This window comes from Borostomias antarcticus (assembly GCF_949987555.1).
Source record: "Borostomias antarcticus genome assembly, chromosome: 17".
Lineage (NCBI taxonomy): Eukaryota > Metazoa > Chordata > Actinopteri > Stomiiformes > Stomiidae > Borostomias > Borostomias antarcticus.
In genome coordinates, this window is record NC_140250.1 from 12,611,929 (window position 1) to 12,635,214 (window position 23,286).

A 23,286-nucleotide genomic window follows, 5' to 3' on the forward strand; every position below is an offset into this window, starting at 1 on the left:
TGGGGAATGACCACAGTCCTGGGGAATGACCACAGTCCTGGGGATGACCACAGTCCTGGGGATGACCACAGTCCTGGGGAAAGACCACAGTCCTGGGGAATGACCACAGTCCTGGGGAATGTGAGTATTTTCATTTCAGTAAACAGGTTCGATACAATTCCTCTATCTACGAACCCTAAACACACACAGGTCCAGATATGTGTAATATGTGTGATGTTGTAGTGGTTACGCCGTTGCCCGTCACTTTTCACAAATGGCTCTATAGAGTCTTTTTTGTTTTCGAGAGCAGAGCTGGAGAGCCTGCAGCTAAGGTTGTTTGACTCTTTGAAAGGAAGACAGATTTTCTCCTCAAGCTCAAGTTCAAAAAGTTCAGAAGGCCCAAACCTCAAGCAGTGTCCCTGACTGCACCTGTGCTGCTGCTCCACACACACACACACACACACACACAAACACACACACACACACACACGCACACACACACACGCACACACACACACACACACACACACACACACGCACACGCACACACACACACCCGCATGCACACACACACACACACGCGCACACCCGCATGCACACACACACACATGCACAAACACACACGTGGGCGTGCATACGTGCACACACTCACAGTCTTGTCCACACCTCAGATGGATTAATGACCTCTGTTTTTTCTTTGGCTGTGTGTGTGTGTGTGTGTGTGTTTTGGGTTGTGGTCTCTCACTTAAGAGCTTGTCAGGAGATTGTATGAACTTGTGTACCTTTTGAAGGAATTGGTCACAGCAGAGCTACAGGAGAGGAGAGAAGGTGTAGAACAGTGTGGGAGGGGTTGGAACAGCAGATAGACAGGAGAGGAGAGAAGGTGTAGAACAGTGTGGGAGAGGTTTGAACAGCAGAGAGAGAGTTCCGGACACCTGCACTCATCCGCAAGAATGCTACTTTTCACAACAGTCTCCTCTGGCTTAACCCTCACATGCCCAGGGAATAAGCAGAGAGGTGTGTGTGTGTTGTTGGGTGTGAATGTGTGTGTGTGTATGTATGTGTGTGTGTGTGTGTGTGCATGTGTGTTTTTTGGTGTCAGTGTGTGTGTGTGTGTTTTTCATTGCCTTTGATGATGAAAGAACTGCATGAGAGTCCGCTTAGTGTTCCTTCAGCCACATATCCTGGGGCACACACATATATGCACACGCACACACACACACACACACACACGCACACACACACACACACATACTATGCAGACACACAAACACACATACACTGTACTCCCACACTCACTTTAATGTCCTGTTATTATTTTCATACCACTCTCATATCAACACCTCCCTGAGACCTCTGCCAATACGACCATTCCTCACTCATCAATATCAAGATCATTCTCTCTCTCTCTCTCTCTCTCTCTCCCTCTCTCTCTCCACATTAGTTGTGGCATCCGGAATTTATCGAGGAACGCTGTCTATTCACAGCAAGTCTAGCATGGTACGCTTTCATTGGATAAGAAGTGTGAAGTGTCCTGTTTCAAACACACACACACACACACACACACACACACACACACACACACACACACACACACACACACACACACACACACACACATATATACTCTGTTGTCTCTGGGGTAGAGTCTAGAGACATACAGTACAGATAAGCCAGCTGTGTCTTATCCCTCCCCAGCTCCATTTCGCAAGGGGACTACAGTGTGTTTCTGTGTGTGTGCGTGTGATATTCTTGTACCGTTGGTGGGAAGAATTTGCTTCCTCAACAGTTCTTCAAGGTGATGACAGGATCGGCCTCTGCTCTGCTGTCCTCCACATCTGCACATTGTTCAACACCACACAGCGTCAAAATCAAATGAACACGCCAGTTCTACGCAGATATACTTGTAATAAGATCACTCAACTCCCTTGGAGTTTTGGGACAGAGGTACTGTTCTCAGAAACACCTTTAGTGTCTAAGGGTGTTACGGCTGGTAATCCCCCCCCCCCCCCTCTTCCTGTGGTCAATAACGAGAAGCAAACCTGATCATGAACAACACATAGCATCTCCACACGTAATCTCATCTAATTCACTCAGGGACTCAGGGTGGCTGATGGTGTCTGCTCACGCGTTGCTCATGCTGCCAGGAAGGATGCAACACTGTCATCATCCATTTGTAGCTTTGAATGCGGCTTTGTGTGAATTTTCTGTTTGAGTAAGCCCTAATTATCCCTGAAAGGGAGATCTTCTCCCCTATCAATAAAGTACTACTACTAGTACTACAACTACTGCTACTGCTATTACTATGTACTTCTGTGTGTCTGTATAAGCTTGGAGGTCTGTGATGAGATCACTTGATTACAGGATGAAATTAATAGGGAGTAAAGCAAGTACTCTATGACATTCGACAATAAGACGCCTACACACACACACACACACACACACACACACACACACACACACACACACAGAAACACACAGTGAGGGAGTGTGGGAATGAGGCAGCCAAGCAGATTATCAACAGCTCCTCCATCCTGTAGCACCCCTAGGAGAGAGTGACCACAATCTGAGTGTGTGTGTGTGTGTGTGTGATCACACCTCATCTGTTAGACCTAGTCTGAGAGCTGTGAGAGAACAGAGACAGTGTAATCCCGCATCACCCTCTAATTCATGTCCAGTAATTTATGATCTGATTCAAGGGGGAAACGACAGAGAGAGTTGATGTAGCATTTCGGGAAGCTAAGCTCTTGAGAAGTTCACATTCCTATGTATCCGTGGTTAGAGCGTGAGCCTCTGTGTGTGTGTGTGAGTGTGTGTGTATGTGTGTGTCATCGACCCCTCCACAGGTGCTTGCTGTGAGGGGCATAGGCCCTAGACTTGAGTTTCCAAAACATTGACTTACACAGGGGACACATGGGAGAGAGTGTGTGTGTGTATGTGGGTTCATGAGGTCTTCATCCATGTGTGTGGGTCATTTTGTGGTTTTACATAGGAGTGTGTGTGTGTGTGTGTCATTTCAAGGCCACCAAGTCTGACTTTATTTGGATCTCCACACATACACGCACGCACGCACGCGTGCACACACACACACACACACACACACACACACACACACACACACACACACACACACACACACACACACACACACATACAGCTAAAGGGTAAATACCTCTGCATCCACTGTGCCTACAGACCTGTCTGTTACTGTCAAAACTATGTGTCATACATTCTTCTTCCTCCTCTCTTCCTTCATTCATTGTTCCCGCTTACTGTACATCTCTAACGTTGCCTCTCTCAACAGAACGTTTCAAGTTTACTCCTCACTACAGCTCTTTAAAGGGGAAGTGTGCTATTTTGGACAGTTAGCCCTATTTGTGGTCTGTCGACCATGAACCTGAAACACAGAGACCGTAATTTCACTGATGGTTCCAGTATTGAGCTAGCTGCAGTTTTTCTGCAGGCTCTCACTGGGCTACAATGGAAGTCAATGGGGCATACGTACATGTGTTGAATAACTATGATGAATGTGCTTTTCTGAGACGGGAAGCACAGGGTGTAATCTTACCAGTCTCAGTATACTCTTCTGTGAAATGTATCACAAACCCAATATGTTTTGGTGTTTGGCATGACTTGCACATAGTCCTCTCTGGAAACAGTGAAAATAAGCACCAGGGAAATGCTCATGTCCAAGCCATGCCAAACATGTAAAAACATTCGGATTGCCATATATTTCACAGGAGAGCATACTGTGAATTATAAGATTACACCCTGTGCTTCCCGTCTCGGAAAAACACTTTTTCATAGTTTTTTGTTTCAGGTTCATGGTAGACAGACCACAAATAGGGCTAAATGTTAAAAATAGCACACTACCCCTTTAAATCTCATTTATAGGGTCAACAAAAACAGAGAATTGTTTGATGTACATGTATGTGCATATGCCTGTACGTGTGTGCTGATTCTGTGTGTGAGAGTGTGTGGATGATGGTTTTTCTGTAACAGTATTGTTCCCGCAGCACTTGCTTATGATACAATCATTATTTCATTGTTTGCATGAGTAAAGTGTCAATTGCCAAGATACAACTCACAGTAGTGACAGAAAGCATTACCATATGCCAGATACGCTCTGGGGAGCGCTGATGGATTCAGTGCTAGACAGTTAAGATGGTGTTAGATAGCCAAATAGTTCACCAAACATCCCTGGCAGCACAAACCAATGCTTGAAGTAGTGGTTGACAAAATGCCATGAATCAACCAGCGGTGTCAGCGTCAGTGTTGGGTTCCCAGCCTCCTTTTCTCCATCAATCATTTATTCATGAAGTATGATTACGGGCAAAAAAGACAGGCAAAGATGTAAGGAAGACAGACAGCAAAAGAGATAGAGAGAGAGCTCAGACCCTAGAGAGAGAGCTCAGACCCTAGACTAAATTGTTTACATTAGTAGGCCTACGGCAGGGGAGATTTGTGTCTACACCAAGGTTATTATAGTTAACGAAAACTAACTAAAAAACGAAAATTAGGTGTGAAAAAACATTTTAGTTAACTGAAATAAAAATAAAAACTAGGCTTTACAAAAAAACGATAAACTAACTATAACTGTATTGTGTGTTTACAACAAACATTACAAAATGTCCTTAGTTTTAGTCTTTTTCATTCCATACATAAGCCTAGTATTTTGGGGTGATATGAAATCTATCCTCCATTATTTCTTTAGCTGTGCCCCTGCGCAAAGGTAATCTGATGTTCGCCAGATGGTATCACGAGGCTAGCGCAGAAAAAAACAAACTAAAACTAATACTGAAACTAATAAAAACTAAACTAAAACTAAGCATTATCAAAAAATAAAAACTTAACTAAACTAGCAAATCTGCTTTAACAAATAATAATAATATTTAAACTAATTAAAACTAAACTGAAATTGAACACAAAAAGTAAAAACGATATAAAAATAAAAACTAATGAAAAAAGCAAAACTATTATAACCCTGGTCTACACACACACACATTTGCCAATGTCCTTCTGATCTGGGCCATCCCATAACACTCACACCTCCTTCCAAGTGCCCCCACCAAACTGAGCAGCAACACCCAAGCCTCTTCTCTGCCTCCTCCCCAACCCTGCGTCAGCCTGCCAGGCAGACATTGAGAGCCTCTTGGGGGGGGGGGGCAGGGGGCACTACTAGAGGCATATTGGGGCAAGCACAAGCTGGCTACACCACAGATATGAGAGGGGCTTGGCCCAGCAACGGACACACACACAGACGGCTCATTAACACTCCCTGTTTGAACAGGTGCCTGGCTGACAAGAGAAGTGTGTGTGTTTGTGTCTGACTGTGTGGGTGTGTGGAGGGAGAAGAGTGAGAAGTACATCACTCCTCACCTAGATCTGCTAAAGGAAACTGGTCGCCGTCCTCCTAAACCTGCTTCTGCTCCTGATCAAGTCTCGAACTCGAGACGATACTTCGCTCCTCAGTAAATTAGAAAATTAAGGGATTTCTAGGCAGTTTCATTAGGTGAATTGAATGGGTCAAAACTATTCCCTTTTTATTTTTCATAAACAAAGCCCAACTCATCAACTCTGACAGTACACACACACACACCTAATGACTTCATCTATCCTCCTGTATCAGTCCTGTCTCTCCACACTGCTGCCTACCAGTACAGTAAGTACAAACCAGTAAGTACAAACAAGCTGCTACGAATCTCCTACTGAAATGAGCACTTTCAAAAAGTAAATAAAGTAAAACCATTTTATTATCCATTACAGTGACTACTCATTCATCAATTCTATTGGCTTTGTACAGACAGGGGTAGGGGCCTCAGCAGTGTGTCTCTGGGCCATGTTTTGGGTCACTGGGGGTTAAAGGTTAGATCTGCACCTGTGTCTCAGCCCAAACACTGTACCTGCCTCCAGTGAAGACCTGCCAAGTGTGACAGGAGAAAATACCTGCATTCTCTCAAACACACACCCTCCATCTTGTGGGTGGTAGCAGTCCCTCTGCATGGACACACACGTGACACAGGACGTCCAGAACCTTTCCTAAGCTCCTCCTTCATTCCAAGGCCCTATTAATAATGTTTCATACTCTTGTGTATGTGATATCAGGCACTTTGTGTCCTGTTACACAACGGTGCTAAATTATAGGGAGATACATTAATGTGTGTTTGTGTGTACAAACCAGACGAGAGCCTGTGGTGTTCCAGCCAGCCAGGGCAGCGTGTGCGACCGTCGGCTCTGAGCCTTTATTGACCCGACAGCAGAGGGCAGCTTTACAGCACAATCAATCAATCAATCAATCACAAATTCATCAGGGACCGCTTCCATTCATGATCAACCCACTCTAACATCTGGGTGTAAACCGCCAATACAGACTGGAAGATCCTTTAGAACAATTCTTTGGACATGCCATCCATGAAGATGTACAAACAGCAGTCTGGTTACAGGCGTGCATTGGGAGCCTTTAATAAACATTCAGAGCTTAACATGGAAACCCATCCTTCCGTAGGGGAGCCCTGGCTTTCAGCGTCGATCTCTCACTCTCTCTCAGGTGGACGGAGGCCAGACGGAGCTGCTGCTGATCTGAACAGATAACCAGGATCTAAGTCACACAGCCAGCAGCTCTACCTGGGGAAATACATGCATCAGGGGGACAGCCCGTCTCTGTTTAGCCTGTAACACACACACGCACGCACACACACACACACACACACACAGTGGTAACTGCAGTATGGATCTTTGTGTTGCATCAATGTATGCAACAAAGTTGAGCGACTCGATCAGAGGTGTGATTGTAAATTGACAAACTTGCGTGGAACAAATATTAGATGACAGAACGTAGCCTAAGTATTTCCATCCCTCCTGTGTGTGTTCAAAGTGGGAGGTCCCTGTAAAATATTAGGTATTGAAGGCGAGTGAGGGAACATCCATGATGAGCCCGGCAATGAATGATTTTAATGCCAGTCGTGGAGGTGTAAAAATAGCCTGAAACAAAGTTTCACCTCTAACTGAGATTTAAGGCAGGTCACAGGTCTGCTAACCTCTTCCACAGACAGATCCCTCACAATATGATTGGATAGATCCAAATGATCAAATAATTAGGTCAGCCCATCAGAAAGCAGGGGTGAGTTCAGCCCTGACAAATCATGTATTGAAACGTGGTGCGTGGGAACACCCTGCTGATTGGGTAACACCCACCGAATGACAGAAAACGTGTCGTTCAACCCCGAAAATGTAGCAAAACAGCGCAAATCGTTTTCAGATTGAACTCACCGCAGGAGGCGGAGTCCATTGGGGTCCATCTAGTATTAACAGAGCTTTGTGATTTTGGAGCCTATCAGAAAACTGTCTGAAGGGTAACACATCTTCAGTAGTCCAAAAGATTTATAGACTGCTTCATTTTGGGTCTAAAATTTATTTTAGTATTCTGCAATTAGTCAGCTCTATTTGTGTTTCAAAATATTCTCTCAATATTCATTTTCCTTAGAATATCGTACAAACCTGAATGGCTACAAATAAATAAAATCAACATTTCACATAACATCGTAAGAAAAATAATTTGTAACATTTTTAATCTTTTCAAATTTCAAAAAAATATAGATGCAACCAGAACATTATATTTTATAGGCAAACCATTTCGAGAGCATTTTGAAACCCTGAGAGGACTAGGGGTAGAGTGGCTATCCTAAAATCAGAACTGTCAAGGGGGAACTAGTTACAGAGCAGCACTATCGCCCCCTGTTGGCCAACTCTCACACTCACATCTGATACATTACTTGATATCCATATACAGTATCGCTTAAGTCTCGATACCTGCTTCACCCCCTTGTGGGTAAATTAATGAAGAGAAACATTCCTCCGGACAAACTACACCCATAACACTGGAAGTGCCAAGAGTCTATATACACAACCACCAATCACTCAGACAGTCTCCTCCCAGTTCCTTGCTAAGCTGGGATGTTACTGGTTGAAAGACATGGAAAATTGGTGTGATGTCTGAAAGAAGATAAACAAACGTGGTGAGAGTTGGTTAGATTCTGTGTGCGTGATTCCTTTTCTTCTCCTCAAGAAAGACAGAGATTTATTAAAAGGAGAGAAGACGTTCTGGTTCTCTCCTCAAACAGCGTGTCCTCCTCCAGAGAGAGAGAGAAAAAGGATGAAGACAGTAGAGCAGGCGGGGGCTCCTCCTCTCCTCCTCCCTGAGCACCGCCCTCATCTCCTCCACTCCGTCTCTCTCTCTCCCTCCGTCCCTCTGCCCCTGCCGTCCTCCTCCTCTCCTCCTCCTCTCCTCCTCCTCTACTTCTCCCCCTGCCTGATCGCTACCCTCCTCTTGTCGTGCTGGTGCTTGGTGATGCCGTACTTGAAGAACTCGTAGACGGACCAGCTGATGGCGGTGGAGGGCATCTGGTAGATCACCCTGGCCTGGACGCCCTTGAAGAAGCCCCGCAGCCCGCCCAGCCTGTACACAGTCCTGAAGGCGTGGGCCAGCCCCGAGATCCGTGTGTGGGGCCCCTGGGCCTGGCTGGGGGATGGGGAGGAGAGGGCCCGGGACTCCTGCGTGTTCAGCAGGGTCTTGCAGACGTCCAGCGGGGTGGTGGCGGCGGCGGCCAGGGCGCCCGCCGCGGCGCCGGAGACCATGTGCGACGAGGGGTTGTACTGTCTGCGGGGGTTGAGCGCCTCCTGGAGGTACTCGTAGGTCATGAAGTGGAGCGCCTGGAACGGCACGTTCATGGTCAGCTGGGTGGGGTAGCTGCGGTAGAAGGCGGCGGCGCCCTCGCTGCGCCAGATGGCACCCACGCAGTCCAGCACGCCGCGGTACGGGGAGTTGTACATCTGCATGCGCTGCTTCACCACTAGGGGGGCGGAGGAGAAGGGAGTGAGGTCTACAACTTGTGTCCTTTCACTGACATGCCTAGACAGGTGGTACTGGGGCAGCTGGTTTGTGTGTGTGTGTGTGTGTGTGTGTGTGTGTGTGTGTGTGAGTTGAGGCCGGAGCACACAGATGTTTGTCTCAGGGTCAGAAGTGACACCTGTGTGTCGCTGCTTTGAATGTCTCTAATACTTCTTACATCGTTAACACACCCGGACGGTAAAACAGTGCAGGGTGATTCTCTCTCTCTCTCTCCCTCCACCCTTATCTCAGTTCAGTTTTTCTCTCTCTCTCTCTTTCTCTCCCTCTCTCTATACCCCCTCCCCCAATTGTGTTGGTTTGATATTAGCCACTGATAATCAAGTCCATATTGAGCTCACCTTCAGCTGGGTTCATGGCAGCATCGTGAAGCAGAGTGGCCACACACCCCGCCGCTCCTGAAATACACACACACACACACACACACACACACACACACACACACACACACACACACACACACACACACACACACACACACACACACACACACACACACACACACACACAGAATGAGAAACTACACACTCCTTACAATGAAAATCTAACAGTACACACATCTTACAATGAAATATTACACACACACACACCCACACATCATACACTGGAGAGGACAGAAAGACAGAAGAGAGAGAGAGGCAGAGAGAGAGAGGCAAAGAGAGACAGACTGGAAAAGTCGGGGACAAAGAGAGTGAGCTAGGGGGTGGGAAACAGAGTGTGTTACGGAGCCCTATGACTGAGCAGAGAGAGCCCCCTGGTGGAGAAGGCAGGTCACGGCTCCTGGCTGAGACAGCGACAGACCTCAGCTCCACCGGGGTTTAAGTAGGTCCTCACCTGCCTGCCCCTGGCCTACAACCAGGGAGGAGGGGGGAGGGTAGCGAGAAACAGGGGAGGGGAGGGGAGGGGGAGGCGGGGGAAAAGAGTCTGTAGAGAGAGGTGGAGAGGGATTTTACCAAGCCTCTCTCTGACCTGAAAGAGGAGAAGAGACACAAGAGAGAGAGAGAGAGCAGAGTATAAACTAGAAAAACTGCGTATTGGCTAAATGCCTCCGCCCAACAATGCAAGTTGCAGTTAACCTAACTAACCCTAACCATAACTAACTGCTAACCTAACCCTAATGCTAGCTAGCAAACTCTAACTCTAATGCTAACGCTAGCTAAAGCTAGCATTAGTGTTAGAATTATATACATTAGCTAGCTAGCATTAGCGTTAGCTAGCTAGCGTGAGCATTATTGTTAGCATTAGCTTTAGCTAGCTAGCGTTAGCATTCAAAAGTGCCTTTTGTGATGTCACGGTGACCTTGACCTTTGACAGTTGAATACCAGAATATAATCCAATTAATCTAATTAAGTCCAACTAGACATTTTGGCTAATATGTACACAATGTAATCAGTTAAACCTTGAATCCAATTGAACATTTTACCCAAATATGAACAAATTCTGTTAAGCCTTTCTTGAGATATTGTGTTCATCAGGCCAAAAACACATTTTGTGAGGTCAAAGTGACCTTTGAACTTTGACCCCCACGATGTAAGCAGTTCATCCTTGAGTGCCAGTGAACATTTGTACCAAAGGGGAACAAATTCCGTCGCGTCCCGAGATATTGCATTAACAAACATCGGCTGGACGGCCGGCCGTACAACCCGAAACCATAATGCCTCCGGCATAATAAAAATGGACACTGGACAATAACACCCAAAGAAAACTTCTATCATAATCCAGGCCTGGTTTGGCATATAAAACAAACTAACCCAAACTGTAACGCCCTGTAGTCTGTAGCTAATCAAAGACCCTTCCTGGGGTAGTTTAGACTGTAACATTGTAGTCAGTGGACCTGAGTGGCAGTAGCTAGACAGAGACCAGAGACTGTCACAGTGTCCTGTCTCTTGGCTTGGTCTGATAGTCAGAGACCAGCATGCAGACCAGGGTCTATTTGTGGGTTTGGCTGAGTCGGCAGAGAGCTGGCAAACAGGGAATGTACAGAGGAGTTCAGGTGAGTACACACCCTCACACTACCCCTCTCATTGGCTGGAGAGTTGGTCACATGAGACTGGCCTCGGGTGTGTTCCAAATGGTGAGGGTGGTTCTTTTTTGACGCAGCCCACTTAACCACGCTCCTCTTAGCCTGGTCTGAGGTGAGTGTGAGTGTGAGTGCGTCGTCACTGGTACCATTAGCCACATGGCTGTTGGCTCCAGGGTGAATGGCGTCGCTGAGTGTCTTCTTTAGCTTCTCATAGCAGGCAAAGTAGAGGGCGTGGGCTGGTCCCGCCCCCGCTGCCGTCGCATTCAGCCCTCTCATTGGTCGCCAGACGCCCTCGGTGGTTATGATTCGCCGCAGGGCATCCATCACGTTCCGGTAGCGGGCGGCGGGCTCGGGCTGCAGACTCTGCATCCGCGTCTGCCAGGGGTCACAGGGGGGGGGGGGGGGGTCAGAGGTTACAGCCACCCGGACGTCTGATGTGTCTGAGCAGAGAGGGTCCTGGGTGGAGCCTAGTGTTTGACAGGACAAAACCAGGGAGTGTGCAGCTCAGTGCTCCAAGGTCACCGAGGGACGGACGTTAGACTCCTTTCCCCGTGACCATGAAACACACCCTGACCTCTCTCTCTCATGCACACACACACACATGCACACACACAGCAGTTAAAGAACGGGATGAAAATCAGAAGACTCGGTACAGTGCGTGATTTGGGACTGGGGGACAGGGTCTGTCCTTGCAATAACCGCCCCGCTACAGACACCCACCACACAATAATCAAAGCACGTGCCAAGCCTGCATAACAAGCTATCTCCAGCTGAATGGACACACTGATTGCCCGCAGAGTTGTGTGTGTATGTTTGTATGTACTGTATGTGTGTGTTGTCTTTCCAGGAACTATAAATAGGGCCTCAGGCTACCCTATAGAGAAGCTGAGGAATGCAGGCTGGCCACGAGAGTGACTCACACACGCTAGGCCTAGCCGCCTGCACCCTCTCGTTCACAAGTGACTTCACAGGCCCATGCACAGACAGGAAGGCTTATGAACGACCGGACAGACAGGGCACACATCTCTATGGCCGGGATGAGGTCAGAGACTTCTATTCATTCAGCCCCGGCCAGTAAAGCTCTGCCTAGGCACACAAGTCAGGAAGAGTTGCAGCAATTGGGGGTGGGGGGGTGTAATTATATGTGACTCTCTGTAATGCTCAGAGCTTGAACACTGCTTTTCATCACAAGTTTTCCATCCGGTTGACTTCGGGTCCAGTCAGTGTCCCTACGTCGCTCGTCAGTACTGCTTCCACCCCAGCGCCATTTCTGGTCCTCCTGACTCGCTGACCGCTTTAGCCAGCTATCTCACCAAAAAGCTAGTGATCCCCACTGCGCCGGTATTCATATTAACGAGTGAGTTCAGACAATTCCACAGGGGTCCTGTCAGTACAGTGGGCCTTGTGGTTGTGTACGATGTTACACACAATGACCTTTGGAGTGAGGGTAAATAAACTCCCCTTCCCATGCTCCTCTAGGACACCACTGATGCGTCCTCCAACAGGGAGGAGGGGGTGTGTGCAACACTTAGCCTATCGCTGCTCGTTGTGTTGACTGCATTCTGGGTCAAAGCAGATAGACATTTATAGTACAGACCCAGCTTTGTTGTGGGTGACAACAGGACAGCCTGGAGACTGTGGTGGAGAGGAGGATGAGGGACAAACTGCAGTCCATTCTGGAGAACCCCTCCCATCCCCTCTATGACGAGCTGTGGCAGATGGAGAGCACCTTCAACCACATGCTCATCCCACCCAGGAGCAAAACTGAGTGGTTCAGGCGCTCCTTTATGCCAGCGGCCATCACTCGTTCATCACACGTTCATAAGTGTGGTGGTTGTGTGCATGTATGTATATTTGAGTATTAGTATGCATATTTATACAGACTATGTATGTATGTATGTTTGTATGTATGTATCCGTCCATCATTAGTACAGTAAACATTCAAAGGGAAGTAGTCCCAGTTAATGTGAAATGCGTTCTGAGAAGGAAGTAAATACTGCAAATCTCTTTAGGGGCTAAAGGGTGTAGAGCTTCTTTCTTTTGTGAATAGTAGATGTGATTTTATTTTCTGTCTGCTATGGCAGCCTGTGTGTGTGTGTGTCCCAGTGTTCACCTCAGCATTAACCACCTGAGGAAGGACAAACTGCACTTTATGCTGAGTCACAACAACAAACCCATACGGCTCTGAAACATGAAACGACGGCCAGGCCTGGGCACTGCCACCGGGTCCTAAAGCCGGGCACGTCTGATTCTCATGAGAAGTGAGAGTAGGGCTGGGTATCGATTCTAATTTCAAGAATCGATTTGATTCCGATTCACAAGGTTCAGAATGGATTATCACGATTCAATTCGATTCGATATCGATTCGGTTAGTGTTACTAAAACCTGTTTGTTCTTTTTAGCTGTAACCTTAATTACATGACTGCCAAGTTATGCAACACATCAATACTAGGGATGGGTATCGATACTGATTTACAAAAACGAATGAATAAATGAATCATTGAATGAATTAATGAACTATTCATTCCTTCATTTATTAATTCATTCATTAAATAAAATTCATTCATTAAATAAAAGATCGATTTTGGGATTCATGAATCGATTCTGAATCATTTGATCATCATTCATCGATTTTTTTTTAACCCAGCCCTAAGTGAGAGTAGCCTGGTTGGAAGGGTAGGCATATGGTACGGGCGCAGTGCAGGGCTATGTCACAAGTATGCCCCTGGCTGGTCGGGAGAAAGGAGAGGGAGGGCTACGGGCAGCTGGAGAAGACGTGGATGAATCATGCTTTGTTTAAAGGAGACCACTGTGAGACTACTGCTTTTCAGTCTGACAGAGACAGCTGACCGACCACTAGAACTACCCCTTCTATCACCCAGCCCTCTCCTCCTCTCTCATCTGTCTCTCCCACCCTATCTCATTGCTTCAACAACTGGGCAGTGAAGGCCTAGTTCTAAGAAAGGATCTAGGGAACTGACCTGTGGAAACCACTTCCTCTGTCCTTGGAGGGAAATCCATGAGAGTTCCCCAGCCTACCAAAGGCTAATTTTAACCTTCCTGACTTGCAGGGTAGCCTACAGTAGTAGAAGAAGAAGTTAATTTTGGCTCCTCCCTGGCTATCCCAACTAGAGCTTAAAAAAACAAAAAAAAACAACAAACTATTATGACCTGGTGCTGGGCCCTGTTTATACAATCAATTGAGGCCTACATCTCATGATTGCACTAGGACCAGTCAAATGACAGCGCTCACACGGTCAGACAACCAATTAGCCAGGCCTAGTTGAGGAAGCATCCGGCCCCATTGGTAACAAGGCGTACTTCATCCTCTTCCTCAAGCTCTCAGTTTACATGTGTCATCATAGCTAAGCTCTTCATCATCACACACAAACCACAAACACTGGCTCGTGGAAAAGGACTGGAGCTAAATTGTCAAAAACTAAAGACTTTAATTCCTGCTCCTCAGCTTCACAACAAAGTGGCGAGGCTAATATAATCCCAGGAGACCCAGTGCTTTACTTTCTGTAAACACATAACAATTTCACCCCACTCCAAACCCTGTCAGATTGAGAAAATACCTGTTATTACAGTTTAGAGTCTGCTGCTACCTAGTCTCTGCTTACAGCTGCTTTACACAGGTGGAATAGGACTGTGGCAAAAATACATACATGGTGTGCACAGTTGCAAATTTACTGAACAAATTTACTGAACAAATTGGGTTATGTGGAGGTTAGTCATGTGACCGACTTAAATAGGGGTTTGAAGCCCATGTGCTGCTTGCAGGCAGGAGATTCTGCCTTCTACTCGTGACCAAGACTAAATGTGTTGTTGATTCAGATGGTTATCGTGGAAATGTGTATTTTATACGATGCTATGTTGTTCAACGTAGCCATTTATCCCTCATATTGGATTATGCTGTGAACTCATCGTGCCTGGTAACTAGCTAGATAACGTTATTGTGGATCAGAGCAGCTGTGCCTGAAAGCATCATAAACACTAGCACCAAGTTAGCTAGCTAGCATGCGAGATCAGTCCTCATTGCCTCCCGTGGCATGGATTCGCCAATGCAACATGCAAGGTTAACTGTAGCTAACTTTAGTGGTGTGATAAATTCAGTAAATCCACACGATTGGGTGCAACATTCAAGGACTCTTGATTCTGAGTGTTTAGCTAACGTTAACTTGCTAGCTAGGTGTCATGTTGAACTGGCTAGCGAGCATGTTGGACCAATGAGTACTGGCTAGCGAGCTAGGTAACATTGGCCATCTTAAACTAAAATGTTAAATGTTAACTGACTTGCGCCAACGACAAACTTCTTAGAGAGTAGTTAGCTAGCTAGCACTAGCAGTGACCAATCCCACCACGCGTCCCAAATTCTGAATTAAAAGTGGACAAGTTTCGAGAGGCCATAAATTGGCTAGCAACATACCAACGTTATAAGACAGACTGTTAGCTGGCTAGCTAGCGTAACCAACCACATTACCTTGACACAGTCAATAGGGAACATGAGGCAGTGCTCCATGATCCCGGCGACTGCTCCAGCCAACATGTGGGTGCTGGTCGATGCGCCTTGTGGCAGTCCCTCATATTCAGGCTCGGTGTGCTGTTCTATAGCTTCCGGTACTACGCCACTGAATGAAACAGTCTGTAGTTCTGTCTCGCCACCAATCCGAGGCGATACACTCCCAACGATACTCTCCGAAACTCCCCAAAGTCTACCCCCAATCCATCGAATCTCTGCCCCGGCAGAGGCACCAGCGACCCCGGCATCCCCGCCTGCTGTCTCCGCTGTCATCCGACGCCTCCTCACAAAACCATCCGCTTCCATTAGAAACCAGCGGGGGATGCGTTGCTCGTTAGCAATGCGTTGCGGCGTCCAAATGTGAAGATTTGTGCTTTCTACATTCCTTTTCCTATATATTAACCGTTAGTTAGATGCACCACAGTCCGCCTCCACCGGCCAGTTCCCAAGGCGGAAAAGTATACGCACTGTTTGGGACAGCAAGGCCGCGACACTAGAGGTACCGCCCATCAGAAACATAATTTGACTTTCCGATTGGTTTGGATGAGACGCGCTTAGGGGATGGCTTCGAAATCGTTCATCTCATTGGGTAATAGAGATGTCTGTCACATATCGACGCCCTGTGAACGACATATCTGATGCTGTTCAGCTGTGGCCGACATGTAATACGTAGAGGCTCTCAAGGACGGAGTCGAAGGTCGCACTCGCAACTGTCCGAAGACTCACAAGGCTAAAGCGACACACACCAGGGGTTCGGGCCTGGGCAAGAGTCTATAGCACATCAGTGTGTGGGTAAATAAAAATTAAACGGGAAGCAAGCAGGGGGTGGGCGCAATTTTCGGCAAAAAATGTTCTTGAGCCTCCAACCTCCAGTGTCAATAAGAAGATGCATGGGAGGTGTAGGGCCATTTGATTTTGAGCTGTTGCTGAAAATGTTATTTTGTAAAATCGATTTGATTCGGAGAAGCTTCTCTCATATCTGATTGGCTTCCCTTGACCTTGACCCCTCAATCCCACTGACTCGTTTCCGGGGCGTGCCGAATGCGGTTAGGTTTTGTTCCGGTTTCGACATGAGTTTCAGGAAGGCCCAATCAAGCCCCCAGGATCCAAGCAAGCCATGGAGGTATAATATAACTGGAGACGGCATTGAAAATGGCTGCCTATTCATTTCAATGAAAGTTGCTCACTGGCGCATGAAGCCATTTGACGTAGTGGCCAAGGCTCGGTATTGCAAGTCACGTGACGGCATGCGGCCCAAGACCCTTATTTCCCATGGTTTGTGGATTATGATAGATGGGGCTAGAAAAGGAAAACACAATTTTTCTGGGTATCATTCAGCATCAGAGACCAATCTAATCAATATAAACTTTTAATTCAATTGGTTTTTTTTGTTTTTGAAGCCACCAATACTTGTATCGAGCCATTTGAAACATGTGCTGTGCACGAGCCTCGGGGACGCTGGTCGCGCGTTCATGAGTCCTGCGAACTCGGCGGAAAACACGTCACCATAGGAAGACCCGCCCTACTCTGCCTCTGATTGAATAGTTTTAAGGAAGTCATGCAATGACGTCGGCTAACATTTGCTATGCTTTTAGCAATGAAGCTGCTATGATCATGCTAATCATAGATATGAACGTATGTCTATGATGCAAATGATAATGACATGTGGTTACTTTAGGACATCGTTGGAAAAGATCTAGAGGGTAAGTGGGTCAATGTTGAATAACTTAGCTAACATTATATAATGTTACATTTCTTTATATTAACGTCAACTTATATTGATAGGCTAGGGAGCTATGCTAACGGTACCTAATGCTAACGGCTTAGGGTTAACTTTAGTTAACGTTAGTTAATTAACGTTACGTTCGGAGGTTTCAGATGTATTTCAATTTTAACATAATGTATTGTTGAGCATGCTCAATGTGACATTGTTCATACATTGATTACAGTCTGTAATCTTGTCTGGCGTTATTTAGCTATAGTGGGCTGATGCTTGCTGCTGCTACTATAGCATTTGCCACATTATACATCAAATTAATCAAGCATGGTTAGTGTTATTACCTGAAGGCATTATTACCATTGCAAGAAAGCATGCCATGTATATGCCATGCCTGGAAATCAAATTAATAGTGTAATTCTTCCCCATCATAGCTCATTGTACACTGATATAATCATTCTCCTTGCCTTTGCTAATACTCATCTCTTTTATCAAACTTTGTGCTAGGAAAGAAATCTGTCTGTGATTCGTCGCTAGTGCTCATCCAGGCTGTTGTCATCTCCCTCCTGGACTCCTGCAATTCCCTACTTGCTGCCATCCTGCAGCGTTGGCCATTGACTCCTGGAGAAAGCTGCTGCTGACCTGGTGTTCAACGGCCCCATGCTCTTCCACACAACTTCCCTACTCCGTTCTCTGCACTGGCTCCCTGCGCTGTCCCATCCAGTTTAGGACGGTGGTGCAAGCCTACAGGGCAAATGAACAGCTCCTTCTTACCTCCAGGCTGTGGTCAAGCTCTGCTGCCTTGAGGTGATTGGTTCCCCAGTTGCTCCAAGCCCCCCTATGGCAGATTGTAACGGCCATGGCTCTTTTCTGTCCTTGCCTCACAGTGGTGGAATGAACTGTGCACTGATGTCAGAACAGAGCCAATAATACACACTGTTCATAGTGAGCCTAGTTATTATTGATTAACTTGGACTGTTTCCTCTCGCCTCGTCAGTCATTAAAATATTTTCAGTGTTTCACAATACTGATGTATAACATTTCATTATTTTGTCTCAGACCATTTCTGAAACAATCATCGGTGTCAGTATACATTTCCCTCCAATGTTATTGCTTGCCCATTTTTAACCATTTAACTACCAGACTGTACAAACGAATTGCACACCTATAGTATTTTCTATTGGTGATTTTTTTTTTTACAAGGTATAGTCTACTTCTCCACTTTCTCTTAATGTTGGTATGAAATGGCAGTCAAACTATGCAATGATGTTCCACACCGTTTCCACCCAAATTCCCAACAAATGTGGCCACCACACTGTTCAGGACATTTACAGGTCTTGCTCTCAGGGATCGGTAAAAGAAAGGGACATGGTTCCTCCATAATGTGCCAAGGCTCTGCTTAGATCAAAGGCTTGGTCATCAGAAAATATCACAAAGACAGTGATCACAAAACAACAATTAAAAACATGTCACCAACTGACCAACTTGACATGCAAGAAAACTGTCATGTCTTTGCACTGTTCTGTCCTGCTCCCAGTCCTGTGTCTACAACAGTGTATGCCTTAACCCTAGTCAAATTTCTAGTATGTGTGAACCATATACATGGCATTAAACAGATCTTGAGTCATACAAACTGGAGGATGCTTGACCCATACAAACTACTTTAACTCAATTTCAATAAACAACTTCAAAATATGGCAGACAGAAGAGCTGAACAGACTAGGTAGATGACTGGATGATCTTACAGAGAACCAAGGGAAATTGACTGGTATTAATGCTAAGAGTAATGAGGGATGAGGTGCAGCTGGGCAGAGCGGAGACAGGTGGCAGGTGATGCAGGAGATGGGAAGGTGAGTAGGCAACAACCAAGCATGAACAGGAACTGGACCACTGGCTCCCCTTGACTGTCCAACCCATCCATCAGCGCCAGCAGAGTGGACACGATAGAGCCAGAGAGAGAGAGAGACAAATGCAACGCAAGGTTAGTTTAGTTCCAATCGCCCATGTGCAACATCAATCAAGTACGCAGCCAAGCTGAAGAACCGAGTTACACCGGAGGCGGAGCAAGGTGGTGGCTCCGTGACAGACAGGCCTCACCTGTGTATCTGGTTCTGTCTGCAGCAGAAGGCAGCAGAGCTTGACCACAGCCTGGAGGTAGGAGGGAGCTGTTCATTTGCCCTGTAGGCTTGCACCACAGTCCTAACCTGGATGGGACAGCGCAGGGAGCCAGTGCTGAGAACAGAGTAGGGAAGTTGTGTGGAAGAGCATGGGACTGTTGAACACCAGGTCAGCAGCAGCTTTCTCCAGGAGTCTGATGGCCAACGCTGCAGGATGGCAGCAAGTAGGGAGTTGCAGGAGTCCAGGCGGGAGATGACAACAGCCTGGATGAGCACTAGCGCCGAACCACACCCAGATTTCTTTCCTAGCATAAAGTTTGATAAAAGAGATGAGTATTAGCAAAAGCAAGGAGAATGATTATATCAGTGTACAATGAGCTATGCTGGGGAAGAATCACAATATTAATTTGATTTTCAGGCATGGCATATACATGGCATGCTTACTTGCAATGGTAATAATGCCTTCAGGTAATAACAATAACCATGCTTGATTCATTTGATGTATAATGTGGCAAATGCTATAGTAGCAGCAGCAAGCATCAGCCCACTATAGCTAAATAATGCCAGACAAGATTACAGACTGTAATCAATGTATGAACAATGTCACATTGAGCATGCTCAACATTATGTTCAAATTGAAATACATCTGAAACCTCCGAACGTAACGTTAGCATAGCAACATTAGCATAGCTACCTAGCCTATCAATATAGTTGACGTTAATATAAAGAAATGTAACATTAGATAATGTTAGCTAAGTTATTCAACATTGACCCACTTACCCTCTCTTTTCCAACGATGTCCTAAAGTAACCACATGTCATGATCATTTGCATCATAGACATACGTTCATATCTATGATTAGCATGATCATAGCAGCTTCATTGCTAAAAGCATAGCAAATGTTAGCCGACGTCATTACATATGACTTCCTTAAAACTATCCAATCAGAGGCATAGTAGGGCGGGTCTTCCTATGGTGACATGTTTTCCGCCGAGTTCGCAGGACTCATGAACGCGCCCAGCGTCCCCGAGGGTCGTTCACAGCACATGTTTCAAATGGGCTTGATACAGGTATTGGTGGCTTCAAAAACAAAAAACCCCAATTGAATTAAAAGTTTATATTGATTAGATTGGTCTCTGATGCTAAATTTTCATTGAAATGAATAGGCAGCCATTTTCAATGCCGTCTCCAGTTTATATTATACCTCCATGGGCCCAATCCTAAACTAGCCCCTACCACTCACACTCCACCACCGAGTGTCACTCCAAATTAAGTTTCACTCAGCTGTAGAGGGTACTCTCAATTCAGGGGGAGGGTAGGTTATATAATGGACAGCCAAATGTGGGACGGACTCCCCACTCCACCGGAACCAACAGAACAGGGAAGCAGCCATCACCATGGCATGTTTAGTGATTTATGGGGTAAAATGTTTATGATTTATAATAAAAAATATAAATCAATATAAAATACATACCTATATAATGAGAAACCCAATCCAAACGGAGACAAATCAATCAATCAATCAATCAATCAATCAATAACTTACTCCCATACCTCTTTGCCAACATTCCTTTTTTATGAAGAGGCATTTGCATGTCACAGACTAATCAGCTGCTTTATCTGTTCTATTGTCCCTGTAAATAATGGAATATATGATGTACATTTGATATAGGACCTAAGCCTATTTTTATTTATTTAAATGTCAGCTATGAATACAGGCTTTTAAGAGTTTGCGACAAGTCAGGCGATCTAGGGATAAAGTGATGTTCTCCTTTTTTTGGTTTTATCTTTTGACATCACATTCTGTGATTTTCTTCAAAGCTGTGAAATCAGTGCGAGGAAAACAAAAGTTTGAGTTCTGTAGCTAGCAGTTGACCATACCTGCGGATGATGAGTAAATTAACCACTCTTGAGGCACTACCTCCTTATTTGGGAGGCAGCAGTGTAATAGATCATTGGTTATCTTGTTTGGCCTCCAAGACCAATGTCCCGCACAGATGCTGGGTATTTGGATGCCCTGTTCTGGAAGGCTGTAGGGTCTTTGCGAATGGCCATCTCCCTGACGCGCTCCATTATTTCTCCCCATAGTTCAGGGTCAGATGAGATTATCTCTTTATCCTCGACATCATGCTCTTCATTGCCTCCTCCACTGGTACTCTCATTCACCTGGTTGTCCTCCTTGCCGCCGCTTTTGCTCACGTCCCCCTGACAGTGGGCACCCAGGCTAGGATTGCCACTGCTAAAGTCGTTGCTGCTAACGTTAGCACTGTTGCTAGCGCTGACCTCTCCCTCGCTCGTTGTTTGAGTCGCTTCACTGGCATTCACTTCGCTGCTGCTACTAGGCCTACTGCTAACGTTACTAGGACTAGGCGATACAAAAAAGCTCTTGAGGGGACATTTTTCATCACAGCACATTGACACAACTCTTTTTCAGTTTTCTTTTCAAAGAACCACTGGGGTGCTGACGCTTCTCCATCTTGAATTTTCTCTTGACACTAGTTCCAGTTTGGCGCCTTGGCAATTGTCTGTGCCATTGTGCACTCGTCTGTGATTGGCGGGGGGGGGGGGGGGGCACCAAATCACAATTATTTTTCATTTTATACATACTATTTATCAACAGTTAATTTTGTACCTGTTTGTATATCTTATTAAATATAGACAATATATTAAAAAAGAAAAAAGTTTTTTTTTTTTTTTTTTTTTGAGGCCCCCCCTGGCTGAGGCCCCAGGGTGCTCACCCGATCTAGTCTATGGTTAATCCGGGCTTGAGCCTAGCCTATCTAGAATAATTGACAGTGTAGGAAGATGGAACTTTATTTATATTCTGTTTTCTCCAGCATCGCTTTGGCAGGTGCACTTCCGGCTTCAGCTATCAGGAGCTTGGGCCCATAGATATGAACCATGGATGTATTAATAGAACTGGATACAGCCACTCCATTCACTGAGCGCTATCACAAATGAAGCCCTATTGAACTGCGCCATCTTGGCAAATTTGTAGTCATTTGACTATTTCCGGTGACTTTTGTACTTGCGCAGTTGTGCTTTTCTGGCTTTCCAGTGACTTTTGTACTTGCGCAGTTGTGCTTTTCTGGCCTACGCGCGTCCACGAACAAGTTCACGAAATGTAGACGCACGTTCCCGGCTCTCCCCGCTTTGATTTAGCAATGAAAACCGGCTTGCATATTAACCTGTTTTTGTGAAATATATCCATTGGAGACATTCTTTTTTTATCCAGGCATCTTAGTTTTAACAGGTTAATTATAGCTGAACATGTTTTGTTTGCTAGTAGATGGTATTAATTCCGTTCGCGATAACGTTATTGCAGCCAGGCGAAATTCCTCCAGGGAGCCAGTGACAGGCGAGTTGAAAAGTCCCTGCCAGCAGGAGCTTTGGTCGCTGCTGCCGCATCTCGGATAACCCGCTGAGTTCGTGGCTGCTATTTCACACTCGCCCTTGATCAATCCCAATACCGATCCATGGTAATAATGAATCAATCTTTCAGATCGGCAGTGCTGCATGCATTTTACAACATCATTGTTAGCTTTATTAACATAACCTACATTTATCTCTCTAACCTTAGGCTATCCATCTTACACCAGTCGGCCATTCGATATAGAAGCTAGAAGCGGTCAACGCCAACGTTGACTGAAAACACCCAAACTTAACCATGTAGGCTAATTATTGTGGATTGTTGAATGGCAGTGTATCGTTTCATCTTTATGCCTACATATCAACTCCTTTCCATTGTATGTGAATAAATTCCTGTTATTCTAAAAAAGATCCAGTTTCTGTCCATTTCTGGAAAAGGCTAATAATTGCTGTCAAATGATCTCTCCAGTTTATCACCGTATCCCACTACCATTTCAACTATGCACCAGAACCCAACCTATATCTGAACGATTGATTCATTATTACCATGGATCGGTATTGGGATTGATCAAGGGCGAGTGTGAAATAGCAGCCACGAACTCAGCGGGTTATCCGAGATGCGGCCAAAGCTCCTGCTGGCGGGGAGTGAAGCTT

General features: G+C 45.8%; 1 protein-coding gene across 1 annotated transcript; it reads right to left on the reverse strand.

Annotated features, from left to right (window-relative positions):
• Nucleotides 1-6,224: 6,224 nt before the first annotated feature.
• Nucleotides 6,225-15,867, reverse strand: slc25a28 (solute carrier family 25 member 28). Its single transcript, XM_084452218.1, has 4 exons — nt 15,391-15,867; nt 11,054-11,282; nt 9,226-9,282; nt 6,225-8,828 (listed from the first exon to the last, which is right to left on the reverse strand). The coding sequence occupies exons 1-4, from the start codon at nt 15,733-15,735 to the stop codon at nt 8,272-8,274; spliced, it is 1,188 nt and encodes a 395-aa protein (XP_084308344.1). The 5' UTR covers nt 15,736-15,867; the 3' UTR covers nt 6,225-8,271.
• Between the last annotated feature and the right edge of the window lie 7,419 nt (nt 15,868-23,286).